The following is a 17,460-nucleotide window of genomic DNA, read 5'->3' on the forward strand; positions in this document are numbered from 1 at the left end:
CATCTCTCTTCTGAAATATATTTAAAACCTACCTCACTTGCTTCAATAGTTCCCACATATTTAAATATCAAATCATAAATATCATGATGAATATACATCTGCAAAGTTAACCAGATTATAATTTTAGGAAGCATAATATACAATGGGAAACAAAATATTTTAATATAAAATACAATTTTCTACTATGCAATCATAACTACTTACTTCAACTGCTTGTTTCATCAAATTCATCTGAAGTTCCTGTTTGGCAAGCATTTTCTAGACATTAAGAAAATTATGTAAAAAAGTATATTATTTGTATTATGCAAAACTGCAAGTAAATATCTGAATTTACAAACCATTCTGCTTACCAAATGAGAATCTCTTAACAACTGCTGGAGGCATTTAGTATAAAGTGCATTCACGGAATCCTGTACAAAAAGGAATAAAAAAAGTATCTAGAAAAACTGCTACTTTAAAATATCAATATACATAAATCAACTTGAAAAATTTTTAAATAAGAGTAAATATTCCCTGAACAGTCAAAATATGGAAAAGATTTTTAAATTAAGAAATAATGACCTTCCTGAATTTAAAAAACAAATGAAATTATTTATCTATAAAGTTACAAGCTACTGACTATGTAATGACGGAGGCTCTTTCTTTCATAATCTTTGAATGTTCGGTGGAAAGATGCAATATTTTTATCAAATCTCTCTGAGTATCTTCCCAAAAATTCTCTTACATCTTCAATTGTTTTCAGCGGAAAAGAGTTTGAAGAGGTTGAAGATTCTTCTGCAAAGAAAACAAGAGGTAAGCACAACCAAGGACTCTGATGGTCCCTATTTCGTCACTTCATTTCCAAACCTGGAAATGGACCTCCTGGTATAAAAGGGCAGGATCTCTTTTAGATGGTATAATAATAATAGGCTCAATTAAGGTGATGTTAAAAGCTAATTTTATACTGAATATCCAAAAGACTGGCCCAGGACAGGGACCAGATTGTGATAATTAGATTAAGTCTACACTGCCCATCTTTAGATTTAATCACCAAAGGTGAGAGCACCTTCCAATTCTGGGAGGTCCTAACCCACATGTGCTAGAGTGAGAATCAACTGACTGCCCCCTACTCTTTCTATGAGAAAGCATCTATTGTGATCAGACACGCAGGCTAGGGGAAGGCAATGGAAGTGATGCCATACTTGACCCCTTTAAAAGAGGGAGTTGAGTGAGTAAGGCTGCTTCTGGTTTGATGAAGGGGACCTGAGGGAGCTTTGCTGGTTTGTGACAGAGACTGTTCCACATGATGAGTTTAAAGACTGAATCTTCCTGAACTTCTATTAAGAAACTTCCTTTTATTGACTCTGTGAATGAAGTTTGCTCCATTCACCTCCAGGCCTCAGGCCCTTTAACACTCAGCTGAGGGTTAAGATCTACCTGGATTAATTAGTGAGATAGATTCTTATATCCGTACTTCTTCTTTCTTCTCATGTAAATAAACTTCCATAAAAGTCAATCTTGATTTGAGATTATTCTTAATTGAGGACTGATAATAGTTCAATCCTCTGGCAACCATCTTTAATATATTGAACCCATAAAATCCCTTTTTCAAGACTTTACACAGTGAATGAATGACTAAAAACCATCAGGGCATTATACTATTCTGATTTATCCTGTTTACTGGTAATAAAAATGAAAAATGAAATAGTAACATTCAAATAAAACACTGTCTTTAGATGGCAACAGTTAACTCTATTTTTCCAGAACAAAATAATTCACATTCAGTAAAACAATGCAGTCTCAGAAGCAGATGATCTTAAAAGAAAAAAAAATAGTGGTTGGTGAACAAGATTTATAGATGAACTCCATTGACTATGCCAGTCAACAGATTTGACTGACTGTTCCTAAAAAGATATTTAATTCACATTGGGTTTTTTTTTAAAGAAATGCCTATACATTTTTCAAATGGAATTATGTAATACTGTAAAAATATTTTTAGAGCTAAAAAATATCACCAAGCTTTTGTTTAACATTTTACATGTTTCAAAGCACTTTTATTTATGCATTATCTCACTTGAGCATGGCAACTCTGTTGGATAAAGTATCATTAAATCCATTTTCCAGATGAGGTTAACTGAGACTTAAACGTTAAGTGGCTTGCCCACAGTCATATGATTATTTAATGGCTGAATTAGGGCTTGAAAGTGTTCTTTCCACTACACCACCTTTGGAAGGCTTAGCCCTTTATCTAAAATAATTTTATATGATCACTATATATACAAACACACACACATATATAAATACACATAATTTTTAAAACAAAATGTACAATGAGAAAGTTTTCTCTAAAAATACCTGTGCTCTCCTTTTTTTCCAATGGATGAGCTATACATAGTATGCTAAAACTTTCTTCTTTTTCATTGTAGAAAGTTTCTTCAAAGAGAATGGGCACTGAGAGAGGATAGGCAAAACCAGCTCCTAATTTAATTCTATTTCCTTGTATAAAAATCTCCTGAAATTAAAAAGTAGTAATTGATCACTCAACCTCTCCCTAACATTCCTCCCACCACCCAATGCTAGTAGCCTCTCTTTAAAAAACTAGTGCTGTACCTTTTCCCTCTGTGGGTTTGAATATGACAGGTTACATAGTTTTCATATTTTTTTACAACAAAAAGGTACCCAATAGTCTTCTCTTCTGCACAAAGATCACACTATAGCTATGACATTTTCCTTTTTTAATGAAATGTGGGAGAGAGGGCTAAGATATTTGTTAAAAGGCAGAAAAAAACCCATTACCTTTTAGGGGAAAAATGCTAAAAAAGGGCTATTATTTGAATGAAACATTTGATCATTATTTTTTTTAAAACCTTTACCTTCTATCTTAGAATCAATACTAAGTATAGGTTTCAAGGTAGAAGAATGCTGAGGGCTAGGCAATGAGGGTTAAGTGACTTGTCCAGAGTCACACAGCTAGGAAGTGTCTCAGGCCAGATTTGAACCCAGGATCTCTCTCTTCTAGGTCTGGCACTCTATCCACTGGGCCACCCAGCTGCCTCAATTTGATCATTACATTAATTTGAACAAAACTTACAAACCTACATATGTCTCTATCCACATTGTATAGGCACCAACTTTCCTTGGGGCAAGTGTTCTTTTTCTGAAAAGCCATAAGATGCCCAGTTTCCTTCAGAGATCAATCTATTGCTATGTGTTCAAGCAAGGCCTTTAACCTATCTATGCACTATTGACAAAGTGATACCAAACAGCTTAATTATTTGAAAAGAAGCAAGTCTTTCCAGTATCTGCTTTGAAAGATCTATGGTCTCACTGACATACATGTTAAGTGCTTGCTTATCCAGGTGACAGAATAGTACTTGGAAGGCAGCAAGTCACCCTGGAAAGAGTATTGCGCCCCAAGTCAGAGGACCCTAGGCACTTACTACCTCGCTGACCTTGGTCAAGTCTCTTGACTCTTCTGGGTGCCCAGAATGGGTCTCCAAGGTTCCCCAGCCATAAATCTTTAATCCTATTATCCATACTAGGAGAATGGGAACTGCTAGAAAAAGATGTACAAGGGTTTCTTCTGAACTTTCCCTGATCAATGGAAAGAATTTTATAAGGTTCCAGCCCTTGAAGTGGGATCTTAAGGACTAGACCTTCACCTTAGATAGAGATAGATGGCTTTATATGAAATCTAGAAACAAGTTCCTCCCTCCAAAACAGGGGTCGGCCATATCTGGCTCTTTTGAGGGCCAGATATGGCTCTTTCTTCAGGAGCCATAAAGTCCATTTTTTTCCAGGCACTGTTACAGGAGCGTGCACTGTGAGCACTGTACGGCTCTCACGAAATTACATTTTAAAAAATGTGGCATTTATGGCTCTCACGGCCAAAAAGGTTGCCGACCCCTGCTCCAAAATCTCTCTCCCATCAGCAGGTCATAGTACCTAAACTCCACCACTAGAATCACTCATTTGGATCTTAATGGTTTCTTTGGTACCTAGAAATTCCCTGTGAAAATATGGATGCTACTAGTGTGAGAGCAACATCAAACTCATTAGCCACCAAAAGCCCCTAAGCCAGCTCAGCGCAAGGTCCTACAGGAAAGGAGAGAATGAAAGGGAGTGTGTTCTTCCTCAGGAACAGGGGTAACTAAAAGGGACAATGGGAGAACAAAGAACAACAATTTTCTCAATCTTAGGTTGACACTTAAGAATAGAACCCTTACACAGGCTCAGCAATAACTGGACACAATTATATTCAGCAGAAATCCAGAATCCTCGTAGGGAGCTGGTAAGAAAGGAGAGAGATAAAGAAACACTGACTCACAACCCCAAATATTTAGTGAGCCCTGGCTCTGTGTGGCACGAAGCAGAACAGTAAGGATAGAGAAATATGAGCAAATTGTTCCTCACTTCTGACTATGGCAAGGAGGTAAGGCCCCCTTTTGAAGGCACAGAAGTGTATGTGTCCTAAGCTACCCATAAGGTCAATAGCCTGACTGACAAGTATGACAAGGCTGATAATTAGCCCCAGGCCACAAGCCCCCTCCCTCAGCCCACCACCAGCGCCCCCACACCAAGAGGAGGGCTTCAGGTCTCCCCAAGGCAAGAAGAAAGAAGTACAGCACCTCTGTGTCTCCTGTTAAGACCCAGTCCTGCCTCCCCTTGCCCACACAACTCCCTTCCTCTGTCAGAGTCCCCCTATAAGAACCATGAAGAAATGGAATACCTTTCCATTTAAGGTCTGAAAACTCTCTCCCGCTGGTTTCAGGACATAGGAATCAAACTGACAGGTAGACTGTGAGCTGCTCGATAGGCTTCCTTTGCAAGGTACTAAGACCTAGGGAAAAAATTAGTTAAGTAATTAGCGTGATACTCAGAACATCAAAAGCATTTGCCCAGGTTCTGATTTTATTACAATGATTGCTTTTTTTTAAACCAGTCCAACTAAATTCACCTTTTGAATCTTTCTGTTACAAAAGCTAGTATGCAAAATCAAAGAAAACCTAACGGATAACAATTACTAACAAAAGAAAAGCCATGTTATTTCTGGAAGTAGCATGATTTCCCACCACTTCGACCCCACTTTCTCAGGTCTCTGGAAGAGGCGGGGGATGCTTCCTTGTAGATAAACTGATTTCCTTTCCATGTCATGACCTAAGATTTCTGCAACTAAGTGCAAAATTCTCCATGTCCAAAACAGGCTAATTCAACATAAGCATATATAGGATTTATTACTAAAATGGGACCTTAATAAATCATCTAATCATAGAACCACAAATCTGGAGCTCAAAGGAACCTCAGAAGCCCATCAATCCCCTTACCTTACAGCTAAACAAACCATGTCTTAAGGAGGGTAAGTGACTTGCCCAAGGTCATATGGAGCAGAGCTAAGATTTCAACAAAGATCTTCTTACTCCAAAACCAGGCCTCTTTTCACTACATCAAGTTTTTCCATTATAGGTCACCTCCACAGAAACTACAAGAGGGACCCCAATTTAAATTACTTGTGAAGGACAACTAGGTGGCTAAGTGGTTAGAGAGCCAAGCCGGGAGTTGGGAGGTCCTGGGTTCAAATTTGGCCTCAGACATTTCATAGCTGTGTGACCATGGGTGAGTTACTTAACCCTTATTGCCTACCCCTTAGCAATCTTCTACCTTGGAACCAATACTTAGCATCAATTCTAAGACAAAAAGTAAGGATTTAAAAAAAAAAAACTACTTGTGAAATGCCCCTTCAATCTACTGCAACTAAAATATCCAAACATCATTACAATAGGACCTGTGTGATGGGCTAGGAAGATGTCTTTAACCACAAGCAGCCATCACATGGATTCAGCAACTAAAGCAGTGGAAGAGAGACTTGATTAACACAAATGGGACCAGCCCAGTTAACTGACAGGAAAAAATATTTGTTAATAAATATTTTCTTATTCAGATCTGCAAATCCTTTGAATATGAATAAAATGGTATTATAATTTTACTTTGAAATAAATATGTTCATCCTCTCTCTATTTCCTTTGCCTTATAGATTTGCTTTAAAATGTACTGTATGTATTGAAGCAATCTGAACCTTTAATGATATTCTTAAATTTTGGTTCACCTAGTGTTTTAGTAAGTCAATTAAAAAAGTAATTATTTGTCATGACTAAATTAATCATGTGGCCATTACAAAGTAAAGATGTAACTTAAAGATAGGTGCTCTTCTTCTTTCAACCCAATCCACCCCCTCTTAATTCCCCAGAGTTACTTTCTACTTCACTTGAAATAAGTTTTGGTAGTTCTGTATCAATAAACAGACTTCAATTTTTTTCACTGGAAAAGAGGAGGGCTATCAACTTCCAAATATATTTTAAGTATACTTTGGATTTTTTGTTTTAATTCAATAAAAGGCATAAACAATGATTTTGTTGCTATTCTAAAGTCATTAACAAAGTACTTCACTGATATTTAGGAAAAGTCATTCTATTAATGATGAAGTCAAAAAATTTTAACTTTAAATGCATCTCTATAATGTATTGCTTTTATAAAAAGTATATTAAGTAAATCAGAAATAGTACTATGGCTTTTCAATATTTCATAAACAAAATTTAAAAAGAAACTTGACATTTTTACAAAGGTTTTCCTTAACCAAGGATATACTAATATGATTACATCCCCCTTCTGGCACCTCTGAAAAGGAAATCATTTTGGTTTCAGTTAACATTTAGGTGATAACGGCTAGTCTCTTCTTGGGGGAAAAAAGAAATCTAAATGTATATAAGTAGTTTCATTCAGCTTCACTGAACTAAATGAAGACATGAAGTCAGAACATGTGATAAAAGAAATGAGTTTTTAAGTCCTCTTGCTTGATGATCCCATCAACTCCCATGGATTCGGTTATCTCTATCAAGATGATTCTCAAGATCTATGTATCCAGCCCCAACCATTCTCTTGACTTTCAGTCTCACAACTAGAAATATCTATTGGACGTTCTTTAGACATCTTAAATTCAACATTTCCAAAAATGAACTCATTTTCTCTCCTTTCAAATTCTCCCCTTTTCTTACCTTCCCTATTTCTGTAGGGCACTGCCATCCTCCTGGTCACACAGATTCAAAACTGTCAGTCTCCTCACTCTCTCTCGACCCCTGAACAAGTCATCCTGTTCATTCTATTTTTGAAATATCCCTTGGATAAGGCCCGCGCTCTCCCTTCTGACATTGCCATCACCCTGCTACAGTTTCTCATTATCTAATGCCTTTACTAATGGAATATCTTCTAGTAGATGTCCCAGACTCAAGTCTCATACTCAAATATCTAAAAACTTGTCTTCCTGAGACAGGTATGACATGTGACCTCCTATTCAATAAAATCCTAGGGCTCCATATTAAGTCCAGGATCAAATATAAAGTGTTCTGGCTTTTAAAAAAATTAAACTTAATTTTTTTAATTAACAAAATTAATCTCTCTTCTCCATTGGAAAAAAAAGAGTAAGCAAGAAAGAACCCCCTTGTAACAATTAAGCAAAACTGGCTATGCCAAAAATATTTATGGACTCATAAGCTCTCTATTAGAAGGTAAGTAGTATGTTTTATTGTGAATCCTCAAAAATCAGAGTTCTGTTTGTTTTTCATTAATAGCATTTATTTAAGTCTCAGCTTCTCCCTTTCCTTTCCACATCAGAGAAAGCATTGTCTGGGAGACAGATATGTATGTATAAGTTATATCTTTCATACTTCCATTTTTTAGTTCATTGACTAGAGGTGACATTTACAATTTATGCTTCAAGTATTAAATCTGTAGCTGTGTATAATATTCTCTTGGTTCTATGCATTTCGCTGTTCATTATGCCATGTAGTTCTTTTCATTTTTTTTAATTAGTCTACTCATCATTTCTTATGGTATAGTAGTATTCCATCACAACCATATACCATAATTTGTTTAGCCATTCCCTAATTCCCCTCAAATTACAATACTTTGTTTCCACAAAGAAAGGCACTATAAATATTTTTGAACATATAGGTTCTTTTCCTTTTTCCCTGATCTCCTTGGGAAACAGATCCAGCAATGGTAATGCTGGTTGTAAGGTTTACACAGTTTTGTAATACTCTATGTATAATTCTAAATTGCTTTTTAAAATGGTTGGATCAATTCACAGCTCTGACTGTATTAGTGTTCCCGTTTTTCCACATCCCTTCCAGAATGTCATTTTAGTCAATCTTATGGGTGTGAGATATCTCAGAACTATTTTGGTTTACATTTCACTGATCAGTATTGATTTAGAACATTTTTTCACATATCTATATATGGATTTGATTTCTTCATTCATAAAATGTCTATTCATATCTTTTACCCATTTATCAATTGGGAGATGTCTCTTATTCCCACAAATTTGACAAAGTTCTCTATATATTTTAGAAATGAAACTTCTATCCAAGAGGCTCTCTATAAAAATTTCCCCTCAATTTTTCTGCTTTCCTTCTAATCTTGACAATATTTATTTGTACAAAAACTTTTCAATTTAATGTACTCAAAACAATCCATTTTTACATCTCACAATATTCTCCTTTTGAAATTAGAGCCCATTATTCAAAATTTGTTTTTACAAGGGTTATTGTATACATCATCTTCCTAATTATGCTTAGTTTACTCTCTGCATCACATTCATACAAGTCTTCCCTTTTTTGTCTGAAACCATTCCCTTCATAATTTTTTATGGCAAAATAGTATTCTATTATATTCCATTCCCATACCACAATTTGTTTAGCCACTACCCACCCAATAGGCACCCTCTTAGGTTTTTAGTTCTTTGCCATGAGAGCAAGAATTATTATAAATATTTTTCTCTGCATATGGGTCCCTTGCTCTTTTCTTCATCTCTTTAGAGAATAGTCCTAGCAGTAGTATTACTAGGTCAAAAGGGATGCACAGTTTGATAGCTTTTTGGTTATAGCACCAAAATACATTCCAGAATGACTTCACCAATTGATAGTTCCATAATGCATTAATGCATGTGTTTTCCCATGCTAGCCCTTCTAGCATCTATTGTTTTCTATTTTTGTCAACTTTGCCAATTTGATGTATGTGAAGCAGAACTTCAGAACTGTTTTAATTTGCATTTCTCTAATTACTAGTGAGTTATATCACTAATTTACATGGCGTTTAATAGCCTGAAATTCTACCTTTGAAAACTACCTATTCGTATCCCATGAACCATTCATCAGCTGGAGAATAGTTTTTACCATAAATTTTAATCAGTTCCTTATTTAGTTTCAAAATAAAGATCTTTTCCAGAAAACGTGCTGTGAATTTTTTTTCATTTACCTGTTTCTCATCTGATTTTAGCTGTGTTAGTTTCGTTTGTGCAAAAGCATTTTAATTTTATGTACTCAAAATTGTCTACTTTGCCTTCTGTGATCTTCTCTTTTGCCTACATAGTCATGAATGAACTAACTCTCTTAAAGGCTTAGCTCGCATGCAACATCCTACACAAGTCTCCTGATCATCCCAGCTGCTGAACTCCATCCCAATACCTTTGTATATAATTTTTACTTATCTATATTCATGTTACTTGTATTGCTCCTTTTCCCCAAAGTAGAATGTAAGCTTAAGGGCAGAGATTTATTTTTGTCCCAGTGTGTCCCTGTAGCTGGGTACAAATAAGCAGACACTTAATAAATTCTTGAATTAAGTTAAAAAAAATTTTCCCCCCTCTGCTTCTAAAAGATATGGATAGTTTTAAGACTTCTAGAAATATGATGAGGATTCACTTTTGGTTATGACTTTCCAGACAGTCTAAAGATTTTAAATTTTTTTCTCAAATTGTTTTCTAAGTCACTTGTTTTTGCAATGAGATACTTTATATTTTCTCCTATTTTTTTCAGGCTTTTTACTGTTTGCTTAAATATTTTCTGTTGTCTTAGAAAATTACTGGCTTCTATTCAAATTTTCAGGGAGTTTGTTGATTAGGCAAGGTTTTGTACCTTCAGTTCTTTCTTCCATAGCTTATTTCTTTTCCAACTTTCCTCCAGCACTTTCACTTCATTTATAAAATCATTTTTGGCTCTTTAAAAAAGTAAAAGAGCAAACCTTTGTTTTACCTGTTCCAGAAATTCTAGTGGAACTTCAGTCCAAGTTGTATTTTTCTTTGAAGACATTTCTTATAGACATTTTGGAGTCATGTCCTTCTTCTAGGTTTGTACCTTGAGGCTCCCTGACACTATAAAAGTACTTTATGATGGGGTTATTATTTGTTTGCTTGCTTACTTATTCTTTCAGTCTTTTTCTTGAATTTAGATTTTATGTTAGAACCAGGCTATGAATTTTTGGATTGAATGCGTTGGCTGTGCTTGCATCCTTTTGAATATTTCTGCTGTCTTCTGGGGAGCCTGAGTGTTGATAAACCCAGGATCTTAAAGAACAAGTTCAGACTGTGTACCTTTAGGCTTTCAGTCCACCTATCCAAAGAAGGCTGTCTCCCATATACCAACCTGGGCTGGAATAATGACTTGCTGTGATTTGTTCTTGGATTTCCCAGTTAGGACTCAGTCTGGCACATTTTCTAGATCTTTGTAAAATAGTTGTGGGAGATAGTTCAGTTGTACTTCTTTCTGATACTTCATTATCTTGAGAGTCTCCCATTGTTCCTCTTTTAAAGCCCTTCATAACACCTGTCCCATTCTACCTTCCTGGTCTTCTTGCTCCTTGCTCCTCTCTAGGTACTCTCAATCAATGACACTGGCCTCTTTTTTGTTCCCTCCACAAGATACGCTTATCTTCTGACTATCATTTTCTTCCTCTTTGTATGTCTCCTGACTTCCTTAAGATCCCAGATAAAATGAATTTTCCTGCAAGAAACCTTTCTACTCCCCCTTACTTCTAGTGCCTTCCCTCTAAGATTATTTCCAATTTATCCTGACTATATCTTGTTTATATTTGGTTGCCTGCATGTTGTCTTCCTTCTCCTTTAGACTATCAGCACCTATGAGGCAAGGACAATTTTTGGTTTGTTTCTGCCTCTCTTTATGGCACAGTAAGTGCTTATAGATTTGACTCCCTTCACCGAACTACGTGGAAGTAGGGAAAGAACACAAATAAGGAGTAATAACTAAGGAATGTTTGCAGACATCTTTTACTTCTGTTCTTCCTCAGAGTTCCTCATTACTTATACATTACATCCATCATGCACCTCTCCATTTCCTTCTGTTTGTTAAGTTTCAATTCTTTGGAAACTGTTGCATGCCATGTCTCATTACCACATAAGAACCTGATAAAACATTGGCATTAAAAAGATGGGCCTTTGCTTGCATGAAAAATGTAGGGTCAGTAAAGGAAATTTGCAACTTTCCAAAGGAATCCATCTTAGGTTGAACTCTGAACGTAAGTCATTCTCCTTTTGTACTATCTGTTCCAGAATTATATGCTGACCAATAGCCAAGCTCTATAGGTAGTCCATCCACAAGGATGAAGTTCCAGCAACAGATATTCTTTATCTACTTTATCTATTCTATGTAGATGTATTCTATGTAGATTTAGGCCAAACTCCATTGAGAGATCTCTTCCAGGAAGCTTTGAATTGTTCTAGGGCTTGCTACAATGAATGAGATGTCATCTATAAGTAAATATCTGCAGGATCTCACCAATTATAAGAAATCTCTCTTCAACCTGGACTCTTCTGTTGGATCTTTTTCAAAACAATGACAAATATTTTGGTAAGCAGCTAGGTGGCACAGTGGATAGAACACTGGGCTTGGAGTCATTTATTACTTGTGTGACCTAGAAAAATCACTTAATTAACCTCTGTTTGCATCAGTTTTCTCAACTGTAAAATAAGGATAATAAGCACCTACCTCCTGGGGTTGTTGTGAAGACCAAATGAAATAATATTTACAAAGCACCTAGTGCAGTGCCAGGCAAAAAAATAGTTACTAATTAAATGCTAGCTATTAATATTATGAGCACAAAATTCCTTGTTTTATGCCCTGATACTTATGATCAGAGTGTCACTAAAAAGAATAATTTTTCTTACCTCTTCTAAGAAATTCTGAATGATTTTGATATATGAATGGGGCACATCTTGATATCAAAAAGCTTGTAAGATCTCTTTTTTTGTAAACAAATGTTTTTCAATCATAAAACAAGCACAACAGTCTTATACTTTCATCATCTAGATGCTTTTCCCATTTCAATCCTCTTTAGGACTATTATTATTTCCTTCTATAAGTTCTCAGGGCTATAATGTTGAAATTCAAGTGTCATTGTTCCACTATCTTTGAATAGGAAAATAATTTGTCATTGCATTTGCAAATCTTTTTCATTTTCCTTCTTTTGGTAGTCTTCTCTTTTTTTTTTTTTTAAACCCTTGTACTTTCGGTGTATTGTCTCATAGGTGGAAGAGTGGTAAGGGTGGGCAATGGGGGTCAAGTGACCTGCCCAGGGTCACACAGCTGGGAAGTGGCTGAGGTCGGGTTTAAACCTAGGACCTCCTGTCTCTAGGCCTGACTCTCACTCCACTGAGCTACCCAGCTGCCCTGTAGTCTTCTCTTTTCATTATTAAGTGTCTTTGGGACAAATAATTATCTAAGATATAAAGGAAATCAACACAAACCAAGAACAATTCACCTACTGAGTAATAGGTCAAAAGATATAAAGAGTTTTCAAAAGTAGAACTGTAAGTTATTAAAATACAAACAAATAGTTTCAAATAAAGAAGAGAAATTCCGATCAAAACAACTCAAGTTCTACCTGACACACAGCAAATGAATGGGAACATTCAAGTCTGGGAGGCAATAGGAACATAGTCATACTAATATTTTATTGGCAGGACTATAAATTGGTATGCCAACCTAGAAAACATCTAGGATTGTGCTAAAGAAAAAAGTGACTAAAATGGCTATAGATTTTGATGCAAAGATACAAGTATTAAGCGTATATCCCAAAAAGATCAAAAGCAAAGGTCCCAAATATAACACATTATTCAAAAAGTACTTTTGCATATTTGCAAAAAGAACTTTGCATATGTTATCAAAGCAGACAAGTTAGCTTTGCTAGTGTTTAATTATCAGAAGAAGAAGGATCTCTAAGAATGAGAGTAGATTAAAAGGTATATTCCATGAAGGGGGCAGCTGGGTAGCTCAGTGGATTGAGAGTCAGGCCTAGAGACAGGAGGTCCTAGGTTCAAACTTCCCAGCTGTGTGAACCTGGGCAAGTCACTTGACCCCCATTGCCCACCCTTGCCACTCTTCCACCTATGAGCCAATACACAGAAGTTAAGGATTTAAAAATAAAATTGAATGAGGTATAAAAAAATTGATCAAAAAGCCTTTAAAAAAGGAAAAATTAAAAATCAACTAAGAACATGGCCTAATATATCTTCACTAGAGAAGAGGTGACTATACATACTACTAACATTTTAGTAGTTAATTCTAAATAGGAATTTCAAGAATGACAAAAGAAATCATCAAATAATGTTGATTATTTAGGGAGACTATAAAGTCAATCAACTTTCAATTATTCATAGAAAGATTAGTAACAGTGTGAGCTGTAAGTGGGAAAATACTGCTCTTAAGTTCTTCTTGACACAATTGACACAATGCTCACGTATTTAAAGGAAGTAAAAGCAAAGAGAGGCAGGAACAATCTTTTCTTTCAATTGTTACTTGTTTCCTTTGACTTGCCCAGGAAATCTATAATCCACTGTATTCAAAATTTGCAAGAAAAATATATTTTAAATTTTATGAATTGATAAAAAGTGATACATGCAGAATCAGGAAAATAATATGTGCAATAAAAACAATGAAAATGGAAAGGATAATAAAATAATTTAAATTAATACTGCAAAATTATAATGACCAAATTTGGCCCCAAAGAAGAGAGATGAGAAGGCACCTCTCTCCCTCTTTGCAAATATGGGGTACTATGGGAATGAAACACTGTAATGTTAGGTCTTTTTCAATGTGTTGGTTAGTTTTTCTGGAGTGTTTCTCTCTTTTTATTATTTATTAAAGGGAATAAATGGAAAATATGGGCAACATAAAAATATCAATAATTTTTATATGTTAAAATACAAAAAAAAAAGAGAAAACTAGCTTTCCTCCTTTCACTGAAAAGGTAATCTATATTAGAGATGCATTCTATGGAATGTGAAATACTTCATGTGCTGTTGAACATAACCAATATGTCAGTGGGTTTTGCTAAACCAAAATTTTCAAAAAATGTTTATAATCAAAAAAAGCCTAACTGAGTAGGAGTAAGATATATTAAGAAATGACTTATGTGAAAACAAAAGAAGTCAATAAAAGTTTTTGAAAGAGTTAATATATTCCCTAAAAGTTACCTATCATATCAATGAAATCACAGTTTTTCAGAGAACTTACAAAGAACCAAGATCCAATGAATAAGCAAAAACAATCAACGTCCAGAAATTATTCATAAAAGTTTTATGCAGACTCTTGAAATAGATTGTCCAAATACAAATATATAATCTTTTTTTTTTTGGTCTGGATCCATGATTTTATTGTACTAGTTTAACTCCTAGTTAGCAAACTACTCTTATCAATAAAGACAGGCAATTCCATTGCAATATATAGTCTTAGAGAGCTTAACCAATCAGTGACTCAGGGCTTGAGAAAAGTTCTTTATTCACTCTATCAGTCTGCTTCTCTATATAATAATACTGATAAATATAATTCATAGAAGGTGTAACCAGGGAATGCTCCAAAGAAATAGTTGTACTAAACCTAATTCTTGAAAGAAGATAAGTATTCTAAGAGGAAGAAATGAAGGTGTAAACTCCAGGAATAAAAGAAAACTTGTGTGAATGCAGAGAAATGTAACAAGGGACAGCTAGTAATGCATTTTGTCTGAAACATAATGTGTGAAAGGGAATAATAACAAATAAAGCCAGAAAGGGAAGTTTTAACCAAACTGTGGAGAGCCATTCCAAAAGCCTGAAAAGTCTGAATTTTGTCCTGCTGGCAAGAGAGAGGCACCATAGGTTTTTGAGCAAAGAAGCAACATGGCTGGAGTAAAGGATAAATACAAGATTATGAACCTAAGTAACCAAGAAACAATACCCTCAAAATATAAAGGAAGTATAGAAGAGGAGCAAGTTTACAAGGTAGGAGAGAAAACTATGAATGCAGAGTTGGTTAGTCATTCAAGTTGGAGATGCTGATGGGTTTGAATTACACCCAGAGAGCTATAAAACAGTGTATATATACTATTGCTGGGTCTATTCTCCCTGGAAATCAGGGAAAAAGGAAAAGAACCTATATTTCAAAATATTTACAGCAGGGGTTTTTTTTGTGTTGGCAAAGAATTGGAAACTGAGGGGATGTCTACCAATTGGGGAATGGTTGAACAGATTGTGATAAAATATTACTACACTGAAAGAAACAATAAACAAGATTAATTTTTTTAAACTTGGAAAGAACTATATGAGATAATGAATAGTGAAATGAATATAGAACCAAGAGAACATTATATATAGTTACAGATTTAATATCTGAATAATAACTTGAGAATTTTCACCTCCAGAGAATAAACTAGGAAGAAGAAACACTAATAACATAATCTATATATTTTGCTGGATGATTCTTTCTATGGTATGGGGAAGAAAGGGAGCTAAATAAAAAAATAAAATAAAATACAATTTTTTAAATTTAAATTTTTAAAAGTGGCTATGTCCAACATAGGGGTAGAATTCAGGAGAGAAAAATCATTGGAACAGAGAAGATCCAGATCTCCACCATAAAGAAGATATAAGGTTCTTAACTCAATTTTATAGATTAGGTAAAGTCTGTAAAACAAAGCAAATATTTCATTTATGTAAAAACCTTGACTGTTTGATATCCAGTATAATTTTATGTCACACATAAAGAGAAAAAATAGATATCTCAGCTTGCCAATTCTTTCTCATGATATATCTTTTGCCTAATTAAATAATATGGGCATATTCTAATTAAAATATATAATCTCAAAGGAATAAAATGAGGAAGTCTGTGCAGAAACTGTTTTAGGACATTTTCCCCTTTTATGTAAATAGTACTTTGCCTTTGCTTCAATAAAGTGGTAAAATGCTTTTCTTAAAAGCACATGTATTCATTCAACAAAAGTTTATGGGAGAAAAAAAATGCTTGTACTTAATACTATGGAATATTCAGAAAACTATAAAACTTACCTTTAAGAGCTTACAACCTAGTTGAAATAAAACAAACACACATATAAAATATTTAACAACACAAGACAAAAGAGCTATCACAAAGCAGCATGATTAAGGACCAAACAAGTGGAACAGACAGTAAATGTTATAAGTTTAAAAAATGGAGACACCATTAATATGAAGCTGAGAGGAAGCTTCATCTAAGTGGCATAATTTGGTTCCTTCTCCATTTGCCAAACAGTTTGGCAGTCGTTAAATTCAAAATGCTTTTGCTTACTGACCTCTTCAAAAAAGAAATACTTAAATCTAAATTATTAATAATATCATCACCATAAATTTAAACAGAAAACTAAGATGACTAATATACTTACAATACCATGGACTTCAGCAACTCTGCTACAAAGATCTGGACGCCTTTTTTGAATTGCCAGATAAAAAGGATTTTTCATGAGATCTTCATCATACAAAGCCATATGGACTTCAGGTATTCCAAAAAATGTGTTTTCTGGTAAGGGGTGAATAAAGGTATTAGCTAACCACAGTACAATTTTTCTAGCACACTTAATTGCACACTTTTAAAAAAATGTATATGAAACCATCATCCATCATCTTATACTTTGCCCTCATCAGCATTCAATTTGGCACAGATATACCAAATATAGACTAGAATGCAATTAACCTATCCAATGTGACCCCTTTATTGAATAGAACTATAAAATCTATTGAGAATCTTATTAAACCGCCTCTCTGCTAAAAGTGCTCTAAGAAAGTACCTAAATAGCTAATTTCTTTTTTATAATCTACTTTATGCCTAAAATAACATGTTTAATTTTAAATGACTATGACTCAAAAATAAAGATACTTTTTTCTTAGCTTTATAATGGGTCCATCACATTACTATTAATGTGATTTTATGAAGATTTACGTTAACAAGTAAAACATATATTATAGGAATATGGTATAATTAGCATATTACAAGCTGACCATTATCATTTTACAGGGAAAATTTTACCATTAAATTTAAATTTTACATAGCAAATACTGAATAGTTGTTTCTCTAGTGCCCAATCAGTCCAAACACAGCTGTTGCATTTCTTAGGTCATTCCTGCACTCAGCAAATGTTCTTATCTCCTAAAGTATATATCCCCTAATGTGCTTAATATTTAAAACAAAAGATCTGACAGACCTAAAAGTGGATGGCTCAGCTATAATCTTCCCTATATAAAATGGGCTGACATTTTTTGAGGTCTTAAGATAAAATAGCTGAAAACTTACTGCTGACACCAAAGGGAACAGAAAATATTTTGTAAATCCAAGCCATACAAGTATGATTTAA

The 17,460-nt window shown here is 34.6% G+C and overlaps 1 protein-coding gene across 1 annotated transcript in view; it reads right to left on the minus strand.

Annotated features, from left to right (window-relative positions):
* ANKRD27 (ankyrin repeat domain 27) overlaps nucleotides 1-16,596 on the minus strand; it is a 74,883-nt gene extending 58,287 nt beyond the window's left edge. The window contains exons 1-7 of the mRNA XM_044664181.1: nucleotides 16,495-16,596; nucleotides 4,709-4,819; nucleotides 2,335-2,491; nucleotides 620-774; nucleotides 351-410; nucleotides 205-258; nucleotides 33-98 (exon numbers count right to left, since the gene is read on the minus strand). Coding sequence (XP_044520116.1) covers nucleotides 33-98; nucleotides 205-258; nucleotides 351-410; nucleotides 620-774; nucleotides 2,335-2,491; nucleotides 4,709-4,819; nucleotides 16,495-16,596 — 705 coding nt within the window. The remainder of the gene's footprint in view (nucleotides 1-32; nucleotides 99-204; nucleotides 259-350; nucleotides 411-619; nucleotides 775-2,334; nucleotides 2,492-4,708; nucleotides 4,820-16,494) is intronic.
* Between the last annotated feature and the right edge of the window lie 864 nt (nucleotides 16,597-17,460).

The sequence above is a fragment of the Gracilinanus agilis genome, chromosome 2, assembly GCF_016433145.1.
Source record: "Gracilinanus agilis isolate LMUSP501 chromosome 2, AgileGrace, whole genome shotgun sequence".
NCBI classification, from domain to species: domain Eukaryota; kingdom Metazoa; phylum Chordata; class Mammalia; order Didelphimorphia; family Didelphidae; genus Gracilinanus; species Gracilinanus agilis.